Source organism: Megalops cyprinoides, chromosome 25, assembly GCF_013368585.1.
Source record: "Megalops cyprinoides isolate fMegCyp1 chromosome 25, fMegCyp1.pri, whole genome shotgun sequence".
NCBI classification, from domain to species: Eukaryota; Metazoa; Chordata; class Actinopteri; order Elopiformes; family Megalopidae; genus Megalops; species Megalops cyprinoides.
This window is the reverse complement of record NC_050607.1, coordinates 10478860-10501645: the sequence shown is the minus strand read 5'-3', so window position 1 is coordinate 10501645 and position 22786 is coordinate 10478860. Positions and strand designations below refer to the sequence as shown.

Sequence of the window (22786 nt, the reverse complement as noted above, 5' to 3'; positions counted from 1 at the left end):
CCCTGCAGCTCCGGCCAATCAGTAAACAACACAAGGAGACGACGTCCCCTGGGGAGCCAATCACGCTGTGGCGGGGGGTCACTCCAACCCCCAGCCTTCAAGAAGGGCCGTTATTATCACAATTATTACTATTATTATTCTCCCTCACTGATTATTGCTTCACTCACTACAGGATGGTTAAACAGCCCCCGAGCTGCTTTCCACACACACACGGCTACAGCTCCCCAGCGCTTTCGACTGCACGGAGACTGTCGATACATCGAGCCAAATGCCCATTTCATGTCTCTTTAAGACTGATGACTCCGTTTTTCTGTCCTCCTCTTCCTCCACCTCACCGTCTCTTTCTCCATTCATTCTGCGCAGGCACAAGCGGGCCACAATCTGGGTAGGTGTGGCACGCATTAGGAGGTCCAGCATACCGCCCCACTTGTATGTACTTGATGTACGTAAATTCCAGGCGCATGACGGCTGCCTCAGTAACACTTTGAGTGTCAGCTCAGGCCTGTCTCTCTCATAGCAGTCTGATATGAGAAAGATATGAGCGTGTGGTTTCGGCAGGCTGACAGCCCGGCCAAATGAAGGCTCATATCTCATATAGTCTGTGAGCGCCTCTTCTATCGGTCTATTTCTCGATGCACAATCAACTCACCCGCTACATGAATCAGTGTGAGCCAGCAGGAAGATGTTATTAAAATCTCACATCGCCAAGCACTTAAAACAATCACCTGAAATGAGACAAATATTACGTTCCTTTCTTCTACGCAATTTACACAGCACAAATCGATGACAAGGCTTGAGTTCAGCCCGATAAACTCAATGCAACGTACAGATCTACCACACAGAGGATCAAGACAATCGCCAAACAGCAACCAGAGCCAGCACAATCACCGAACGACAACCCATGGGTCTAAATCACAGAGAACAAAGAGAATCGCCAAACAGGGACCAGAATCAACACAATCACTGAACACCAAACCACAAAGCTCCTTCACAGAGAACCAGCACAGTAAACCAGCACAGAAAGCCAACACAGTAATCCATCAGTCCCTCACAGAAGCAGAGCTCAGAGAACCAACGCAGTCGCTCAGCGTTGACCCACAGAGCTGCTCCAGGGAGAACTCACCATCCTCTTTGCATTCTTCTGGGGGCTTTGCCTTCTTCGCAAGCCTCGGGTCCAGCCACGACGTCGTCTTGGTATTGTGACTACAGAGAGAGGGAGAGAGTAAGAGTGTGTGAGAGAGAGAGAGAGAGAGAGAGAGAGAGAGAGAGAGAGAGAGAGAGAGAGAGAGAGAGAGAGAGAGAGAGAGAGAGCAGAGCTTTGCAGCGAGTGCAAAATTTAACAAAAACAACAAAAAAAAGTCTCTCCAGCAACGGCCCTGAAATGGGAAAAAAAAATGTGCAGGTTAAGAGAGCGGCGATCGATCCCTTTGATTTGCTTTCTGCTTGTAATTAGCGGGAGAGAGGTGTGGGAGTGATGCAGGCGAACAGCTGTCCATTTGGCAGACTCAGCGCAGCAATGGGCAGAAGCTGGCCTGAGATCAGTGAGAGGGGAACGCCAAGGAAACTTCAGTGTATCTACCGGGTTGAGCTCATTTGAGGATACAGCGCCCTCCCTCTAGGACGATGGCCGAGCAGTGGCAGTTGGGGGGGGGGGGGGGGGGTGGATGTGCGTTGCTGCACTGTTGGGGACCAGAGGGTGAAATTTCCCAGAATCCCACGGGAGACGGCCCCCATGGCCAGCGCTTCATCAAGGTCTGACTGATGTCTCTCTCTCCCTCTCTCTCAGGACCCCTGCTAAACAGACTGCCCTCATCTAAAGGTGGATCACAGGAAATCTCCGCTTATGAAACCCCCCAAAAACTTAAACGCTGCTGCAAGTTTTGGCGAACAAACAAGCGATACGAGTTGGGCGGCTCGCTCGGCGACGTGACGAGCCTCCGTTCGCCCCAGAAGCAGACGGAGAGCCGGCCGCTCCTGGGAATTACGATTTCCCCGCGGCGGAGGGAGTACATCAAGACAACGCGCCGCTGGCTCCCTGACAGGCACGTCTATATCTTCCCAGCTTCGTCTTCTTCAGTGTCATCGCCGCTGCCGCGCCCGCTCCACAGAGCTGGACGCAGCCCTCATTCTGATTATCCGGCCTGGAGGAGAATTGGCTTTAACAGGAACACCGTTTTTTAATATTTCCTGCAGCGGACGCCAGCTTGCTGGGGGGTCCTGCAGAAACCAGTCAAACTCTACAGCACATGGGTCTGTACATAGTGTTTTAGCATGCACACAAAGCTGCGAACAGTATTGATGGTGCTGAGTATGTGTCAGTGAACACAGACTAATTACTTAGGCTACATTTATTGGCTGAGGGCGAGATTGAATACGTGCACGTCTGTATCTGCCTGCATTTAACGGCCAAACATTTTTTCCCCCGCTCATTTGTCTGATGCTCTTGTCCAAGACGCCTTACATGGATGATTTGTTTTACACAGTATTCAGCTGAGTTTAGCAATTTACCGTCATTCCCAGTAAAGGCAAAAACAATCAGATACTGTAAGCTCAGTGAAGTAATCAGTTCAGTTCAATTCAGTTCAGTTTTGTTCAGTTAAGTTCAGCTCAGCTCAATTCAATTCAATTCTCTCTCTGTTTAAAGTCATACTTACTCGATGAAGTAAACCTCTCCCTTTTCGGTGTAGGCCATCTCCCAGTTGTCTGGCAGTGGTCCCAGTTCATCGTTCTCCTCAGGTTTAGGGGGCGATTTCGGGGGCTCCCCCTCCTCGTTGGCGGCCTCTGTGGGGGTGAAGGTGGCGGTTTCGGCCGGGCAGGGCTGGGGGGCGATTTCGCCCGAGGCGTCGGTGCTTTTGTCTTCCTGCTCGCTGGACTCTGGGGAGGCAAGGAGGGGTGAGTCAGAGCTGACCCTCAAATTACGCAACTCATTACAATCCCAACCTCTACGCTCAGACAGCCTCAGTGACTATACCCTAGTGGATGCAAAATGCCCACAGAGTCAGGGGCACTAAAAGATCATTAGAATTGCAGTCTTTATCCTGGTGATACTGTATGTTCATTGGTCTAAAACGCATTTTTATTTTACATTTCATAACATTATTGTCATTTAGCAGACGCTCTTACCCAGAGCAATTTACATAGGTTACAGTTTATTTTTGCTTGTTATACATTTACATCGCTAGATATTTACTGATCCATTCGTGGGTTAAGTATCTTGCCAAAGGGTACAGCAGCAGTGCCAGCAGTGGGGAATCGAACCGGCAACTTTTTGGTTACAAGCCCTGCCCCTTACAACTACACCACACTGCCACACCATTTTGATGCTAATGATGCTCTGGCATTAGGCCACAGTGCTGAACTGAGAGACACTTTAGTTTACAGCACAACCCTACCCGCAGAGGGGGAGAGAATACGCTAGAACGTGCGCTAAACCCACTTGCTGCCCAAGCCTTTTGTTCTGTGACCTCCCTACAGCACTGGAGCTCATTTTGTGACCCTCCAAGTACAAATGGCACACTGCATGCAGCACTGATACCCTGGTGAGAGATGAGAGGAGGTGCCAGCCATCCGCAGCTATTCTGAAACAAATTGAACTGGCAAATACTTGCAAATAAATCCCCAGCTAGTGACACATTATACAAAGCACTGTCGTTGCGAACAGCGGTTTTGGCATCAGCTCCACGTATAATTTGTGCTGTATCCCTTTTGTTTTTCACACGCTCATCCCACAACTCGTTTTGCAATGTTTTGCGGCCCGCGGTCGAGTCCCAGCCCACCGTCTGGGAAACACTTGCCTGACAGACAGCCAGACTCTGTGACCCTCAAGTTACTGGATATAAAAAAAAAAAAAGAATCATCTCAAAATAAAAAGGTTAGCCAAACGAATGTTACGGCATGCGAGACACTGCAGATGCCAAAGTCTGCTTCAAATTTAACTGAAGTCTGGCTTTCACTAGTCCTGCTGTCAGCTTTTAAGGTTCCTGAGACTGTCTCCAAGGTCTGCAAATTGAGACTGAAATCTTGACTGCACACAGACCTAAAAAGAAAAGAAAAAAAAGTGAGACCCGTGTTTAATTTAACGAGCCCGCGGTTTGCTCCTCTCATTACTGTGGCTGCGTGTGATGTGGAGAGGAGTGTGTGGTGTGTTATGCGGAGAGACAGCGGAGTGATTTGAGGTGCAGCATGTCTCCTATCGCTGTTCCATCCACTCTCCGTGTTCTGGTCGCCATGGCATCAGCGAACAAAAATACTATCAACACCTATATAAAGAGAAGCAACCCTTCAAAATAAAAGCAATTCTTTTTGCCGTGGAATTAATTAATCACATTGTAGTAAATGGGGACAAAACTCCAGACTCTAGTAGTACTGTTTGGGTTAAAGGCTGTATATAAATTCTCCCCTGTCATACTTGTTACATTACATTTCATTATTGGCATTTAGCAGATGCTCTTACCCAGAGCAACTACATACTGTAGGTTACAATTTTTTACATGTAACCCATTTATACAGCTGGATATTTACTGAGACAATTCTGGGTTAAGGACCTTGACCAAAGGTGCAACCGTAATGCCCCAGCAGGGAATCAGACCAGTAACCTTTCGGTCACAAGTCCTGCTACTTGCCGCTATGCTACACTGCCACCCTGCAAGTCTTGTTACAAGATTGTTTTCATGATTAGATTAACTGAATGACAGTCTGCAGCTGGATGAATGATTATTGTGTAAAACTAGGGTGTCACGCTCTCATGACCCACAACTTCCTGCATGCAGTCCCCCCACTATGAGGCGTAGACAGCAAACTGCTGCCCTGAAACATGGCCGCTGCTATTCTGTTAACCTGACATGAGGCTGCTGCCATGCTGTTGACCTGACATGAGACGGTTGCTATGACATTGACCTGACGTGGGACTGTTCCCATGTTGTTGACCTAACATGAGATTGTTGCCATGCTGCTGACCAGACATGAGACAGTTGCTATGACACTGACCTGACATGAGATTGTTGCCATGGTGCAACCCTGAGCAACTCCGTCCAGCTCACCTGCTGTCGTGATAACATTGCTATGACACGGTCTTGTCAGTACACAGCACAGGGCGGTCGTTGGACATAGCAGGTCTCTGCCCTCACCTGGGGTGATGGCGACGCCGTTGCCGTTGACGACGGGCCTCTCCTCCTCCTCCTCCTCGGGGGGCTCGATGCTGGCCCTCTCCATGTTGCTGACGGACTTGTTGCGTTTCCTCTTCCCCTCGGAGCTGGGTCGGGCGCCGGGCAGGAGCTGCTCCGCTACATTTAGCAGCAGTGGTGTGGGCTCTGCAGGAGGCTTGGGCGTGCCGTAATAGTTATCTACACACACACAGGGCACAGGGGGGGCAAGCAGTCAGAACCGGGGAGCAGGACGAGCAGCCATGTCACACGACCAGCGTTCTTTTGTTTTATTCCGTCTGTGTTTATCGATACTCGGTTTTGCGTAACGCGTTTGGCTGATTAGTTGTTCTGTCCCCCCGGAAAGTTGACATCAAAGCGCAGAAGCTCGCCGGGGAACGCGCGGGGCAAGCATTCATTTGAAAGTGAAATGAAATAATCTCTTTCGGAAAGGGAAATGAATTTTTCAAACATGCGCTGGGTGTGAGACAGGCTGTGATGAGCACCTGCAGAGTGTATTTGATTGTGTAATCTAATGGGGGGTTGCTGGAGGCATTATTCATCTGTAGCAGGTGCATGATGGTTACAATCATGGCATGGCTCCACAACCCATAACTGTAACATCACACCCACCTCACAAACACATATTTGTGCACTCACACACACACACACACACACACATTGAACACCCACCACAATACACCTAACAGCTCCCCACCTCTTAAATGTGAACCACAAACCCCCCCCCACACACACACACTTTTCCACATGAAGGATAACTCTGGATAACTACTTACATGGACAACTGAACATTCAGAATCCAGTCTTGAGCAAATAAAACAAAACTAAAATGAGTCTTGACATGGTGCTTACAAACCCCTCCAATGGAGGATGACACTGAAGGACCAGATCTTGCTTTTCACTCCGTTACACTGTCGCTAGGCACAAACCGCACAGTGATAACACTCTCTAGAGGTTTTACTGTGTGAGTCTCGGTGTTCTTAAGCAATCAGGGCGCTATTCAAAGATAAAGCCGCTTCTATTGACAGTCATTTGTGCTCCTCCACTCACTCTAGGAGAAAACTGCAGCTGGTGATATGCCCGCTGGGCTTGAAGAATATGGTTCAGAATGATCAACTGATTATTAAATGCTTGATGCCAATCACAAAATGTATCACAGAAGTTCAATTTCTGACTGCTGTCTTTCTTTAAGCACCCAGAAAAGGAACACCTCTTAGGCCCCAACCCAAACTCCAGCGGCAGTGTTTTCTTTGTGTCAGTGTGTGGACAAGTGCAGATCACTCGTGCGGCAGACCTTCAAGTGACATTTTTAGTTCACCCTTGAGAAAAGCAGCCATCAGACAGCGAATGCCACGTTAGTGTTTTGTTTCCTGGACACATCGGCCAGCCTGGTGAGCGATGGGCGGCCACTGCCAGGTCCCCCTGGCCGGACCAGCCAAGTCCCAGCATGCCGAGGCGTTTTCCGGTTATCTCTGAGCCCTCGGGCGCTGTGTGGGCACTTTCACACCTCTCTCGATGCACCCCCCACCCCCAACCTCACAGCCCTCGCCGGTGCCTCCAGGAAAGACGAGGGGGGGAGCGCGCTCTGCTCAGAGACAGTCAACTGCGTCTGTTTACATGACACGCGCCTCTGTGTTTACAGTAAACGGTGGCGCCGTGATCAAAGAGCACAAACACTGGGGAGGCATTCTAATGTTCGCGGCGACGCCGGAGATGCGGCTCGGCGTGAACCAGCGGCAGAGAAGCCTGGAAGCGTCCGATTAATGTGCCAGGGATTCTACGCTTCAGCCAGAGCGTTTGCACAACAGATGCACACCGAGACATGAAATATGGACATCCAGTGAGATTTTTCCAAAACTCAACATGTCCATTAAACACGGATCTGCAGTAACGTACGCTGTGCCAAACAACCAGAAGCCACCTCGGACTGAAACTATTCCAAATTACTTCTAGATAATGGAGGATGAATTCCATACTGACAATACGGGCAAACTCTTACTCCAAATGAACACTTTCTACGTTCTGGACACTAAATTGGCTGAGCTCTGACCAGTGGCAAAGTCCTTGTCATTTATGTCTGCATTGATCCAAGTCTGAGTGATGAAGAATAATCATGTTGCCGCTGCAAGAACTAGCTGGATGAGTTTGGCCATTACACTCAGCCCAACTATATGGGACATATTTGTTTACCTCAAAACACATCAAACATTTATCCATTTCTGCTTCAATCAAACGTTGCAGTGTAGGAGACGCTGCCCCTAAATCAACTGAATTTTGTCAATTCTACATCTAAAACAACATATAAAACGTGAAGAATAAATAGGTACATGTTTGCCAGCAGGTAATAAATGTCTTGGCAAATACAAGATGACATGTGCATTCGTGTGGTGTTCACTCAAAGTGAGGCATGCAATCCTAACATGCTGACTAGATGTATCAGGCACAGAGTTTAAACGCTCGTCTAACAGACACAAAAAACACCCCCCACACGGTGCTATCGAAAACCGTCAGCGATTTTAAAACGCTTTTGTTCGGAGAATGGAAATTCGCCCCGCGGTATCGGTGGGTTCCTGCCATATGTCCGCCATCTGATGCTGCAATCAGCCCCGATGGCCACGTTGTTACTGGCCACCTCTCCGCCACAGCTGACAGGTCTGTCTTGCAATCAAAAGAAAACCACAAAGAAAAAAGAAGCTGACAGGGACGGCATGATAAAGCATATACCGCTGCTGCAGCCTTACGCTTACTGTGCTGGTCTTTTATTCTGTTTCTGTTCTTTTCTGAAAGAACCTTTTATTGAAAGGGTTGAAAACACACGTCGCTTGCATCTGATTTTGAATGTGATTTTCTTTGTGAGGTGAGGTGCTCCTATTTAATGTCACCTTTGATGACTCAGTTTTCAGCCCACCTTCAGTTTAAGTAAAAGAATAAAAACAGAATTTCACAATTTCACATAGGATATCAACATCGTCCTGAAGGCATAGATATATCACGGTATCATTTCAAGTCTGTACTGCTAACCTCTGCCTCTCCCTCTCTTTCTCTCTCTCTCTGTAATGTGCATTACGAATTAAAAGGTAAATGATTGCGACGCAGTCACCCAGAAAGAGGCCTCCACTCTGTGAAATTCCTTCCCGGGCAACTGATGCACAGAACAAATCGGAGGAAGAAAAAAAAAAAAAAAAATCTGACAGCGCTTTCCGCAGCCGACCGTTAAATTCGCTGTCTGTGATTTATTCCTCCCAAAAAAAAAAAAGAAATGACAGGCGGGTGTGACGTCTGGCCCAGCGGGAAGGTGGCATGGCTTCGGTGCATCTCTCTTCAATGAGGCTGAATATCGGTCAATGGGGGATGACTGTATTAGATAAGCATCTGAAAGCCGAACCGTGAGGTTGTGCCACGGGCTCACAGTGTGTTTGCATTGGAGCGGTGCTGGAGCCATTAGGTCTTAACAGCAGTATGAGGTACGGCACACGGCAGCCTCCGGGCTATTTAACCAGTGCGATCTGTCAGCTCAGAGTTAATAATTTACCTCATTTTTTTCACGCACAGATCTCAGCACTAAGAACTAAGGCACAAGGAGGCATTCGACAGTCGTTCAGCGGGGAATAAAACTGTCACATCTCCGGGCCTGAAAAGTCAACCCATGTGACGTGACGGAACGCAGAGATAATTCACACGGCAAGGGTAATAATTTAGGACAGGATTCAATCAGACCGCAAAGTGCCTCGTCCTAAATTCTGAGCGGCAACTTTAAGGGAATGGCACTTTTGTTTCGATGTCGGCTAGGCAAAACTGTGAACTTGGTGGCTGTCAACTGTTCTTTCATTTGCATTTGTCGTTTAGCAGATGCTCTCACCCAGAGCGACTCACAAAGACAGAGAACAAAGTACATCTCATAAGGTTGTTCTTTACACACTAGACAAATTGCAATGGAATCTGGTCCTGTATTTGTACTCTTACTCACAAAACACAGGGAAATAGACTGCATGACAAATAAAGTGGCAAACTACAGTTTCAAAGTACAGCAGTTTGAAACTGCAGCACGTTGATTCCTGTAGTGTATATACAGATATATACAGTAAATGAATGCCCATTAATGATATTTCTAAGTCTATCTAAGGCCCTCAGAAAGCAAGATTTCTTAGCAAGAAGACACTAGGCATTGTGTTCAATGGCTACTGGTTTCTGGGGTGGGTGGGTGTAGGTGGAGTTGTGAGCCCCACCCACTAATGACCCATGTGACATCATGTGTCCCCACCCTTCAGGGCTGATTGGCATTACTTTGCCACTGCATACCCCAGATCTGTCACCATTGAGTAGTGCTTGAAATAGGGGAATGCCTATACCAGTGACATGCAGCAAGATCAGAATCAAATGCATTCCATGCACACAATATATATTTTTTTTTGCCTTAGAGACTGGAGACTACGGTACATACAAATACAAGCACAAACAGATGAAGAAAAGCAAAGAGAATGACAGCCAGTAAAAAGGCTGTCTTACCTTCATATGTTCCACTCTCTAGTAAAGCTCCACTTTTCTCCAGTTCCATAAAGCGGTCAACAGTCACAAAGTTGTAGTCCACCCCTGGGACCTCCCCTTCCTTGGGCTGCCTCGTTGTGCCTGGAACAGAGGGGAGAGGGGGGGGGCAGAGTTCACCACCACGTTGCCAATGAGCTCCACATCTTAAAGACTCAGGCAGCAACGTGTTTCATCAACCTGCAAACAATGTTAATGTTAACTTACTGAAATAGCACGCACATCCAAGAGCAGTCACATCAGTAATCCGGAGGGTTACATAACAAAGTTAAACAGGATGCTTTTGGATAGAGGGTAAAACTGCAAACATGAACCAAGAGTAACTGGATGAAGGTTTGGATCTGTGGCTTCAGCTTCCCGGGGATCAAATACACAAAAGATACCGCAGTGCTCACAGTGGTACTGGGCCATCAGAGATAGCACACCCAAGCACTCAACATTGACTCATTTTTCAGTCAGAACAGCAGCCTTTGGGACTAGGATTAAGTTAGCTGATCTCAGATCAGTGCTTGAGGGCCACTGTCTATCTATCTCCCAAGTCTTGTGAACCAACTGATGTTTCTGTCCAAGGTTAATCATAAGAGGATATGGGCACTCCAGAGTATTTGTGAATGACAGTGGGGTAGGAGACTGAAGCACTCATGGTGTATCAGCTCAGGGAATTTCATATTCGTAATGCAAGCTCACCAAAGAGCCAGAAATGCACCGAATCTGCACGCGATGTGCTTTCAGATCCAACCGTACATCTCCACTCAATCAAGACAATCTTCTCATGCGCGAATCGGCAGAGAATGTGCCTCCATTACCATCCCCGGCTACTTTAGTCAGCATGTCACAAGCCAGTCCAACGTATGCGATTTATTTATCATTTGAATGACAGCCTTTTCTCAGACGATTATGAAATATCTACACTGACAGCAGAGCCTTACACTGAGGATGCGACCATCTAAAACTTAAGTGCAAATGAATTCCTGAATGCTTCGCATTACAGGAAAAAACTGTTATGATACTGTCAGCTCCAGCCGCTGGTCTAATTGATGCTGCCAGTGACTGAGAAGGGATATTCCCATGCAGGCGTTTGAAATGTGTAAATACGTTATCTGAGAGGGCCCATTTTCCACACTGCCAGGATACAGGCAGCTTGAGTGAAAGCACACACACTGAGGACACACGGCTACCTCACACGTCACATCAGGACACATGACGCCACACCCTCCGAGGCCAGGTTATTGCATTCAGTAACTTAATCTGTCCCAGAAAGCACAGCGCCGATAGCGGGTCTGCTTAGTTTCAAAGCGGGCAAGCTCAGATAAGCTCGGATGCACCACACATGCACCTGAGCCAATCAGAGCCGAGTGTGCCGAGTGCCATCACTGTGCCATCTCTGCCATATGACCTTGCCAGTGATGGTGAAGCTATAGGGCCGAGAATGCCATGCTGGCTGCCAATACTCTTCACGCCGGAGCTGAAAGATGTGACAGCTCTGACAAACCTCTGGTGGCTGCAAATCAAATCTCTCCGGCTGGTCCCAGCAGGGACGACACGTGCCCCATGACACACGCCGTACGGGAGCAGATTTTGGGCTTTGCTCGCTCATCTCTCTATGCCCCTGGCTGTCCAAGCGTGAAATAATGTAATGAAAAGAAAATGAATCCACTACAACCATTAAATTGCTTAGCAACATTACCCCGGAGCCTCGATTGTTGATCAATCAGTCCTATAATGGGAAAAGCAAACTCCATGACAAAACCGGATCCCCGCGGTTGATCTTTTTGTGTGAGGAAGACCCTCCTGCCAAACACTTTTTTTGAGGTTTCTAAATTAGACTGGAACATTGTTTCGGTTCTTTCCCATGCCAGGAACATCCAAAAAAGAACATTCCCCAGACTCCTGGTTCTAACTTAATTCTAGAAATCCAAACAGTCCGCTGGGCCTCATCCATAATACATGAAGACAGCTTCATCTCCACAGTCTCCACCTGCTTTGATTTTTGTGGTTTTCCAAAAAAAAAAAAAACTCAGGCATAATGTGGACAACAGCTTCTAGTATACAGAATGATTTGCAAACATTATCCATCACCTCGCGGGAAGAAGCAACTTCAGTTCTTTTAGTCAGTCGTAGATTAGCATACCCAATATGCAATGTTGCATTGTACAGTTTTTCTGGTGAGACTTTCAAACAATAATTAGATTACACTGTGTATTACCAGCACTGGCTGCATGGGAGTGGAGGGGTGAAATATCTTTTCTGACAGGCCTCAGAGCACGCAATGTCCTTTGAAATAGCATGTTGTTTAGCGTAAGGAAACACATTCGGCGTGTGATGGGAAGCCTTTTTTTTCTCTCCTCCTCTGTTGGGAAAGAAAAAGGAAATGCCGAAAAGAGAAGGTGTCGAGGCTTTAAGTGGAGGAATCGGCGCGAGGGGCTGAGAGCGCCGCGGATAATGAGCGCTCGCTGGAGACCGGCTCCGAGTGGATTCCCGAGCAGCGCGTCTGCGGCAGCCGCCGCAAAGCGCAGCCCCGCGCTGTACGCGCCGTGTACCTGAAACCTCCCGCAGAGAGGGGAAACAATGGAGACAAATCCCCCGCCGCGCCAGAGAACAAAACAGCAGATCAATCTGAGTACACGTCCCCGCAGCTACCGCGGAAAAGGAGACGGTGGAAAGAGGACTGTGTAATGTGGGTGTCGCAGGGAGGGGGGGGGGGGGCAATTATTTGAAATCGCAACTTGTATTTAAACTCGGAGGCACGTGGATAATGGACTGCCGTGTCAGAGAGCGACAGCAGGACACACTTTCCGTGAGTGGGCCTACATGATTAGCATTCACTCACCGAATGACCCTCACTATCCATGCGAGTCCCAGTACAGCAGCCGCTAACCTAGCAGATAAAGCATTACTCTGAAGTCCACTCTGTATGCAATAACGGCGCAGATAACAGGACAGACCGATAGCGACGTCCTCTACGGGACTTGAACCCCTGACCACCTCATTTGTTTCCGGTAGCCGAACGACTGTGCCACACTGTTTCTCATCTAACAAAGTACATCAGGTGAAGCGGGGTCACTTCTGAGGCATTGCCTCGGTGCCACAGTGTTCTGTAGTAAACACTAAGGTTGGGCGACCATTTCTGTAACAATATTCTACCTCAAAAGGCTGAGCACCTCTGATTTGATCATGGACCTTGGGCTTTAGCCATAATATTCTATTTACAAGGAAGAGAGCTCCGTCTGGCATTCCTACTGTATATGGGATATGCATTTATATCATAATGCCTGTACAGATTTGGCACTCTACTGGATCATTAAGGTTTTACAATGTGCAATCACCTATCTGTCCTTGGATGTAATTCTGAGCATAGACAACCAATGAAACCACTCTGTGGATAAAAACAGGGTCAGGGACCATGTGTGACAGCATCTGGGATCCATGTCTGCAGCTCTGTATAACGTTTGGAGATTTCTGTGTGTGTCTCTATCTCGTAACAGGATCACCGAATAGGATGTGGACAGAACAGGATGAAACTTGGCCAGATGACTTTGGCTCAAGCATGAAATGATTTAATTTTAGTGCAGTGACCACATCCTTTAAGGGTGAAGGAGTTGCGCTCTCCACTGAGTGCCACTCTTGCTTAGGACATTTTCTTACCGCGTCTCCGCCAACGTCCTGCGCGCCCCCCCCCCCCCCCCCCCCCCCCCCCCCCCCCCCCGCGGCCGCAAGCCAGGCGTCGTATTACAAGACTCGAGCTGTCAATCAGCACCGGGGCGAGGAGGACCGGCCGACAGGACCAGACGGCGGCCCTCGGCTCTCGCCTTTCTCCTTCCCATCTGATGCGTTTAGTCTTTATTGAGGAGCTTCAGAGAACAGCGCCGGTGTCACTGTAGCGTGATCTCAACGGCAGCCGCAGTGATGAGGCAGGGGGAGGGGCTTAGGCCGGCCTTTATACTCCGCTCTTGCTCACTCCAATTCCATGTTTACTTTCCACTGTTATAAAGGGGGGGGGGGAAATGCCAGAGACACATGCGCGCACGCGCACACACACACACACACACACGCGCACGCGCACACGCGCACACACACACACACACACACACACACACACACACACACACACACACACACACACACACACACGCGCGAAACACTGGGTTTACAGTGATGCCGCTGCTTCAGAAAATGTAACCTATTTACTCTCTCAGGTGCTAATAAAATCACATCACAGCATTCATTGTCATTCATCAAGGGAAACACCTTGGACACCTTGAACCTCTTATTTCTCAGCATTTTTGACCCACAAAAAACAAGAATCTGATGTGATTTAAACACAGACGGTTAGAACGTGCGGCTTGTGGGCAAACTGTGACCCAGTTCTTGTTTTTATTTGGCCCAGCTGACATATTAATGTGTGCGCAGAATACATTGCTAGAATGAGGTAGATTTTTTCATGACTGCATAAGTGGGTGGGTGGCAGTGATTTCCAATAGGAAGTCACTGCAGGTGATTTAGGTTTAGGTTTTAGGGTTAGAGGCCAGCAGGGTGACTGATAGATCACTGGGTTTCAATTAAACGTAGTGAAATAAACCAAACTCTGCCTCTTCAGCATCCCCCTACCTAGATTCTACAATAAAAGAATAATAATACAAATAATAGAACATAAAATATTTTCAATATCAGCATGATGGCTGATGACATTTAATAATGGTTAAAATATGTTCAGGTTTCTGAAAGAGAATGCTAATGTCAAATGTCTGCTCTTGTAAACGCTCAGCTGTGCAAGCTAGACATTTAGCCAAATTTTCATTTATTATTGATATACTACGTTTAAAACGATTTCAGGGACTTATGATCCATTTTCAACAGACATACAGCATGGTTTTGTTCTTTGCTACAATTTAAAAATAAGCATTCCGGTAAAAGCAACAATAAAGTCAAAAACAATTCAATTCTACCCTGCTGTAAGTAGGCCACACGCCTGGTGCACAGCTGCATTTCGCTTCTCTATCTGTGATTTAAACAATATAAACACATTGTCTGTTTAAAGAAGATATTTCAGTTTTCCAGCCAATAAAGCAGGTTGCGTTTTTATGTCTAAATATGCTCAAATGTACCGAACCGTGACAAAGGCACCACTTGTGGCAATAAACTGTAATTTTTTTCATTTCACCCGAAATAAATGTAAATTACAGCGTGTGACTTTCACATTCTTCTTTGCATTAAGGCTGAGCACACACAATCACACGCTGCAGATGCACTTCAACTGTTCCTGCTTTTGTAAAGACTGTCCATTTGAGCTAACGATTTGCCAAAATTCAATTGGCGGGTATCTCCGGTTACCCATGTGATGGAGCCCTGAGTGCAGGGCCAGGATGCCGCTGGTGTTTTGACAGTGCTGATCCCCCGGGGCGGACCCCTCATCATGGCCCCTTTCAGCCCCGAAATCCTTCTGTTTATGACAGCAAGAGATGATGTCAGCAAGGCCCATTGTGATTACACTAATCTAACCATCGGGGCAATTAGGAAACAGCGGGACTTCCTATGGCCAGCGTTTCAAAGGCTCGGATTATGGTGGCATTCACGCTCGCAGCACCCCCCTCGCCGGGGTTGGGAGTGGGGGTGGGGGGCGTGGGGGGGACTCACGGGCCAGCCGAAAGGAACCTGCTTTCGCCTGCACTTTCTGTTCATCGGACAAAGCGAACAGTCCGCATCTGCTTACTCGTTCATTTCCCAGATGCCCCTGACTAGCCAGGCTGAAGCCAGCATAAGCCAGGCCTGCAGCAATGCTGGGTTATCCCTGAATAAAACACAGCAGATTCACAAAGCATATCACTCATACACATGTGTCAGGTGTAAAATTCTGAAAACAAGTGTGGAAGAAAATTAAGTAAAAGACTTTTGAAACATTGCCCTGATTCTGAGTGTTAAACAAACAACTCCGTGTAGCTATGCAGGGAGAAATCCTCCCTATTCTGTCTCTCTGGCTAAATAGTTACTGTTAACTGGTTCTCAAGAACGAGTGTGCACAATAGTAGAATGCACAGCACTCAGCTGTTAGGCTGCAAAAGCCTGCAATTATATGGCTGTGTCTTTCCCACTGCTCACTCAAAGAATTAACACAGACCAGTGCTAACCTGCTCCTTCCTGCTACAAACATCCCTAACGCAGAACTGGTTTCAGACTGACTGTGATCCTGTTGGCATGGTGATGAACCTCCACTGCCATTCCCAGAGTTGTATGGATAGTGTGCCCTCCCTGAAATTTGCATGTTGAACACCTCACGGTTTCCCTTCAATTATTGATACCTAGCCTCCAGGAAACCCTCACAGTGTGTGCAGTATGGCAATGAGTGTATGGCTCTTTGGAAACTCTGGTAATTCCCATCACTCAGTAGTGGAGGTGTGTGTGTGTGTGTGTGTGTGTGTGTGTGTGTGTGTGTGTGTGTGTGTGTGTGCGCATGTGTATGTTTGGAGTGGAGTCAAATATCATTCACAGAGGAGAAAACACACACGAATAACCTGTAACATCTATGTCATTCACACAGTACAACAATGGCACAATGTACATATAAACCTGTAACACATTAACAACCTTTAACAGGTATGTCATGTCATTCATACAGGAGAACAATGCATGTATTACCATTGTGTAAAAGCAACATCGTTCACAAAGGAGAATAATGTATGCATTAACAACCTGTAATTGTTCTATAATTCACAGATGAGGCACCACTGAGGACTGGGCCAACACCGAATGCCTCCTTTTCTAAGGCTACACTAAAGGCCTTCAACAAACAAAACTCTCCAAAAACAAATGACCGTAAAGTCCAGCCAAGCACGACGGATTAATCGCACCAAGACCTGGCACCTCACCCAAAATGCAAATACCAGCGGCTCCTTGCTGCGGCGCGGTGCTTGCACACCACTCTGTTTCAATTTAACAAATGAGCACAGCACACCATCCTCCAAGACCAGTGGCTGTTTATTTGTTCACACAAACAAAAAAAAAAATTACCTACTCAAGGCGCTGCGAGATAACGGCTGCTCGCAGAGAGAGGGATGTGGCCGGCGTTTTGGCTGAGAGAGAGCGGGACGCGGAGAAACTTAGTGAAGCAAACGGGCGCAGCCAAACCTTTGTCGGCTTTTTGATTGGCTGCGCCGGAAAGAGGCTCTCCTGTGTGCCCCGGCTTTTGCGGTCCAGGGAAAACTAATCAATCACCGGGGAGTTTAGAGGAGCCCCGAGCAGATTCGCATCTCCTCCAAAGCTTTCCTGCTTCTCCTCACCACCACCCCCGAGTGACGAACCTTTGCTGATGAGGCCTTATCTCTGATCTGTGCCGACCGGCATCTGCTGAGCAGAACACACTCGGGGGCACAATCAAGAGGAGAAGAGGCGCGCCGGAGCTTCACGGCGGTAACGAGCTCCGCTCCTGACAGCTTTATTTCGGGGGGGGGGGGGGGTTTATCCGGGAGGGCTTTCAGAGTTTACGGGAGTCCTTGGTTTTCACCTACAGCCTCAGATGTCATCAATCTGACATTGGTATACGGGCGCTGCGGAGACAGCGATGTCTCCCCACGTTGAATAAGCGGAGCTTCATTCAGAAAAGCACCGAACGGCGGGTGCGTTCCCCCCCCCCCCCCAGGCGCTAAACAAAGCAAAAATTTCATAAAATGTTGCGCACACCCCTGTGAACAGTGTATTTGGGAAACTGAATGTGCACCAAGGCTATCCAGCAACACAAACCTCGGTGCATTATGCAACCCACTGCAATAAAGAGGGAAAGTTTCTACAGACAGCCTGTCAATTTGGGTTCAGGAGAGGACTGGCTCCCGGCTTGTCACCCTTGGCATTTCCAATGCCCTTGCTCTAAAACAGTCCAGTTAGGACCCACAATTTTCAGGAAAACAGTATCACATCTGATTAATAGCTTGATTGATTGACTGATTTTCAGATGCCCTGATGTGGGGAAACTTAATATTTTCACACATTATCACATAGCACACACATTATTGTCAAACTGGACATTCAGTGAAGCAATTCAGGCTTAGTATCCTATTCCCGGGAAGTATAGTAGCAGCATGCACAAGTCACTTTGTCAAGACAGCCCCATCTGGAAAGACTGCCAACATTCGACCTTCTGCACTCAGCTCTGATATTCTACATGGCGCCTGATTGGTCATTCTCCTGTCAATAACACATGCCTCTGTTCAAGAGCAGAGGAAAGTGGGAAAAGGACAAAATTTAGCAGCTGTGACCAGGGCTTGGAAAGATCATTCTTTCAAGTGAAAGCAACACCCCAAGGCTGAACCATGAATATTGAATTTATTTTTCAGCAGAGAAAAACCAAAATAGGGCAACACTCTCCAGGCTGAGTAAACATCCTACACTAGGGGTCTAGCTGCACAGTGCCTTACCTCGGAATCAAACGTGCAACCTTTGGATAACAAAGCTACTACCATTATGCTCTACAACACGTCCTTTCACCTTTCCCACATCCCTCTGGCCACACCCTTCACACCACCTCCTTGTATCATTCCCACAATCCCTCTGTGACTCACAGCCTCCCTCTGTCCTCCAAGAAACACCACTCCCTCACAAATCTCACACCATTGCTGACCACCCATACAGGAGTGTAGGCATAAAACTGCCACATCTAGAGCCAGAAGTCGTTACTTGCTGCCAAATTAAAAAAGAGCAACACATAAAAAAACTATTCTTAGGTCTCACTGTGGATGGAAAGAGGAATGTTACCACAGCACCATCACTGATGTTGACTGATGTAATCCAGTCAACGGACCAGAGTGTGCAAATGACACAGTCAACCATAAATGACAGAATGCAAGTAAATACCCCCAGCAAACAGTGCAGGTGTGCATGGTGTTGAGTGAAACAACTGCATACTGTGTATCATGCACCACTACAGACACAGTGGTCACCATAACTTTATAGTAACATCATCATTGTTTAAATTCTTTATTATCATACCATTACTGTGTTACTCAACAAGACTAATTATTTTGACAATCAACAAGCAGTGACATGAGTCATATTCATATCCACCAGGTAACAAAGGTAGCCAAGGTGTTAGATTTTAATTGTGATAGAAAACACAGGTAGAATGTTCTTTCAAACATTACTTTCCTGACACGCAGACCATGAGTGGGGGTGGTTCTCATCAGTGTTAGCTTCTGATGACAAATGCCAAAGCAACCACAAAATCTCCCAGTATATAGTTTTATGCATCACTGAACAGCGGTATCTGTGTTTCTGTGTTAGAGTCAGCATCAACCTCCATGAACACACTCCACTATACAGGTAGTGTGTATGCATGCATTTCCTGTCTGCTGTCGATAAAGTGGCCTCTTTACAACTCTCTCCACTCCAGTAAACCTGGCATTATTGGTTTTGCAGTTATCATATATTTGCATAGTAGACTCCCTTGTGTTGAGTGGCTTCCATTAGTGATATTGCCCGTTTTTACATTCAGTCAGCTGGATGATCTGTAGCAATTCATGCTGAGTGCTGTCCACTACCTGAAATGTGATTCCAAGTCCAAACCCAAAAACCTGAAGCGTTCTTCTGCCCACTGTGCATAACTGCCAAACTATAACAGAGATTCTGGTGTTGATTTGACATTAATACAAATTCCAAAACACACACACACACACACAAACCTGCCATATACATACCCTTGAACAAAGACTTGAGCATATTTTCAAGAAGAGTGATTCCCTGACGAAAGTTTGTGTTCTCTTTCTCCTCTCTGGTTTGAGGGGAAATTGCAATCTTTATCACGTTTCTGACTTCTCTCCTGGCTTGAGTCGAAGCTGACCACGTTTCGCCCTTCTCAACACGTGGACCTCGCAAAAACTGAAGCAGACACTTGCGCCCACTTGGAGAACAACCACCAGACGCCAGCTGGTGGATTCAGTAAGGACTAATGTCTTTCTTCCCCCTACTGGATCCAATGCTGTGACAGCATTCTCATACCGCGGTGCCCGTCTCCTCCCTGAGCCATGGAGAGGCAGAGTGATCCAGTGCCCGGCAGACGTGGTGAGAGAGAGGAGGACAAAAGACAGAGAGAGAAAGAGGAAAAAGACAGCGAGAGAGAGAGAGAGAGAGAGAGAGAGACAGACAGAGAGACGCATGCAACGGAGGCTGATGTCATCAGCGCTGATAGGCTATCTCCCGGTCCCCGGGTGGGTGTTGCAGATGGTTTGTAGGATGTGATTGCGGTGATGCTCAGACATGCGGATGAGACGGGGGGGGGGGGGTTGGAGGGGGGCTGTGGGGGGGCCTAGAATGTGCTGCTGTCAGCCTAATCCCCCCCCCGGCGCTGCCCAGTGACACAATCTGCCGCCGGGGGCAGGTTGTGAGTCAGTGACCGCGGGGTCAGCTCGGAGGCTTGGAGCCGCGTGAGCCGCTGGAGAGCTGACGCCACAGCCTTAGCATTCAGTGCAGGGAGAATCATAGCTGCGGTCACTGTCCTCCTCACCCTTCACTTTTTATGGAGTGACCAACACTGCTGAAGAATCCTTACATCACCTATTCAGCTTGGCTTTCTCCTATAGTTGTACATATCCACAGCCTGCAGTCGGGTACACTTTATCTCATGCTCATTGTGCAATAGCTGTATACAGTACAACACAGTGCAGTGGTTGTCTACAACAGACCCACAGCCTGCACTCACATACATGTTAACTTATTGTGCTGTAGCTGTTAACTTATTGTACAGTATGTGTTCCTGTTTGTTTTTATACACCTCATTCACTATATCCTTACTCCATTCCATGTGCATGTCCTGCACTACTGCTGCTGTTTGTTGTACCACTGCTGCTGGCTGGTATTTGTTGTTGTCACCTTGACATTGTATGAAAGCACTACAAGAGACTTTGTAACCGGAGCAAAATTCCTTGTATGTGTAAAAGCATACTTGGCCAATAGTCTCAACACGATTCCGAGATCTCCCAGTTTAGTCCGTTTCTACTGAAATTTGTTCACAGGCACACGAGCACGTACATCCTGCATATCTGACAGGGTTCAAGCCCATGGCCGTCAGGCTCACAGGCCCAGTGCCCAGGTAATCACATCTCCACGGAGGTGCGATCATCATGAAGGCTCCTCTTCCATTTTAGTCTGAGGGGGCGAGCTGCTCCTGTGTCGCACTGCTGTATTTCTGTACGCAGTGTAAATAGCAGAAGTCCCCACTCCTGCTCTGTTTTAGATTGCGCCTTCTGCACACAACTGTAGCGCCAGTCACGCTCCCGCAGGTGTGCCATACTGTAAGGGCTTTTTTCCTCCGCTGAAATTCCCATTTCGGCTGTAAGGCCTCTCTCGACGCCCAAACGAGGTGCAAGCCTGCAGTTGAGCGTTTCCACTGATGGATCTCACGTGTATGATCTGAGTTTCCCTTCCACACTGCCTACTTTCTAACTCGATTTTCTAACTTGATTGTACATAGATTGGTGCTAAAGAACCACTCAATATGGTAATGATAACCACATATATGTACACTTTCCCAAGTTTACAAACAGTCACATTTCATTCACAACTACTGACTTAATAATAGCTGTTAATTATGGTGTTGGTGAACTGACAATCAATTCTGAACAAAGACATGTAATGCAGCATTTTACAAGGTTATCCATAAGTAACCTTGTAAAATTAAAGGTGCTAATGATTCTGAACCCTTGAACATTTGCTTTATCTTGTCAAACAATATTGGAGATGTCGCTGACTGGTTAACAGACTACACTGTACTCACTTATTTTTCACATCCCCAAAGTTAAGGTTCTAGAGGTGGAAGTTTTTAAAGTAAAGGCTCCAGGCATTAAAGTTCCCAAATTTAAGATTCCTTTCATTCAGGTCCCTAAAGTCAAGGTTATTGAGGTTGAAGTTCTTAAAGTTAAGTTTTCAGTAGTTTAAATTCCTAAAAGTAAGATTCCTTTGAAAAAGGTTGCTAAAGTTAATGTTCCCAAAGTTAAAGTATAAGTCCGTGAAGTTGAGATTCCTGAAGATATGGTTACTGACACCAACCTAGAGCCAGGTTCTCCAAATGCATCAGGTTCCCCATAATCCATAAATGCATGATAATAAAAACAAACATAAATAATGAAGAAACATTTCATGAATTATTTATGCATACAATCTTTCTCCCTCCAAGCTCCAGCTTTCAACTTCTTCCTCTGGGCGAGAAATGTGCTCTCGGAGACTCAATATGTGAAGTAAATATCTCTTTATACAAACAAAACTGAAGAAAGCTCCACTGACATATTTACAAAGCAGGGCCTCTCCAGTGGCTTACAGGAAATGACACGGGATGATTACAGGCAGGATGCACAGCTGGGACAGTCCAACTTCAGTCCAGCACATGGTAGACGTACTGAAGGATATAGTTCTGACAAGACTATTGGAGGGAGGCACGGTCATTCCTGGTTTTGTTTCGTACCCCAAACTTATGGTTGTGTTCTGCGGTCGACTCCTCACTGCACAGGACCTTCTAAATAGGACAACAAATACCCTATTCCTTCAGGAAGGCCCGCTCTGCAGAAAGTATAATCGGATCCTTTAGAGGTAGGCACCGTGACCACTTCCACCAGTGCAATCAAGTCCTTCCTTTTTAAAAGACCACGGGTCCCAGCGGACTGGAAGCGAGACGCTTCGCTTTTACAGGGCGGGTAATCCAATTTCACCTCCGGAGCAATCATCTGGTGCTATATCTCCTTTTCTTTCAATGGGATTTTTTTTAATGGAGGACTATGAAATCCTTTCAGCGGTGGCTGAATATCTCACCTCCTTGATTGCTCTCCTGCCCGTGGAGCACGTGGCCCGAGATCGCCCGCCTTGCTCGCCCCGTCCCGCCCTGCGCCGCTTCCGCCACATATAATCGCACCGGGTCTCTTTAGGAAGGTCTTGACGGAACCGGGAAGGGAACTATTTTGCGAGTGATTAATTCCGGCGCTCGCGAGCCGATTACGGAGAGCCAATCGGATGAATAATATATGCCGGCGCTTCGGCGTATCCCTCAGCGTAAGCAGAGACATAATGGATGAGGGTGTCTGATAAGCAGCTTAATGATTATAAATAATAAC

General features: G+C 47.3%; 1 protein-coding gene across 1 annotated transcript in view; it reads right to left on the bottom strand.

The window, feature by feature from the left end:
• LOC118771793 (membrane-associated guanylate kinase, WW and PDZ domain-containing protein 2-like) overlaps positions 1 to 22786 on the bottom strand; it is a 153885-nt gene that overhangs the window by 52605 nt on the left and 78494 nt on the right. The window contains exons 3-6 of the mRNA XM_036519831.1: positions 9669 to 9788; positions 5127 to 5342; positions 2655 to 2874; positions 1124 to 1203 (exon numbers count right to left, since the gene is read on the bottom strand). Coding sequence (XP_036375724.1) covers positions 1124 to 1203; positions 2655 to 2874; positions 5127 to 5342; positions 9669 to 9788 — 636 coding nt within the window. The remainder of the gene's footprint in view (positions 1 to 1123; positions 1204 to 2654; positions 2875 to 5126; positions 5343 to 9668; positions 9789 to 22786) is intronic.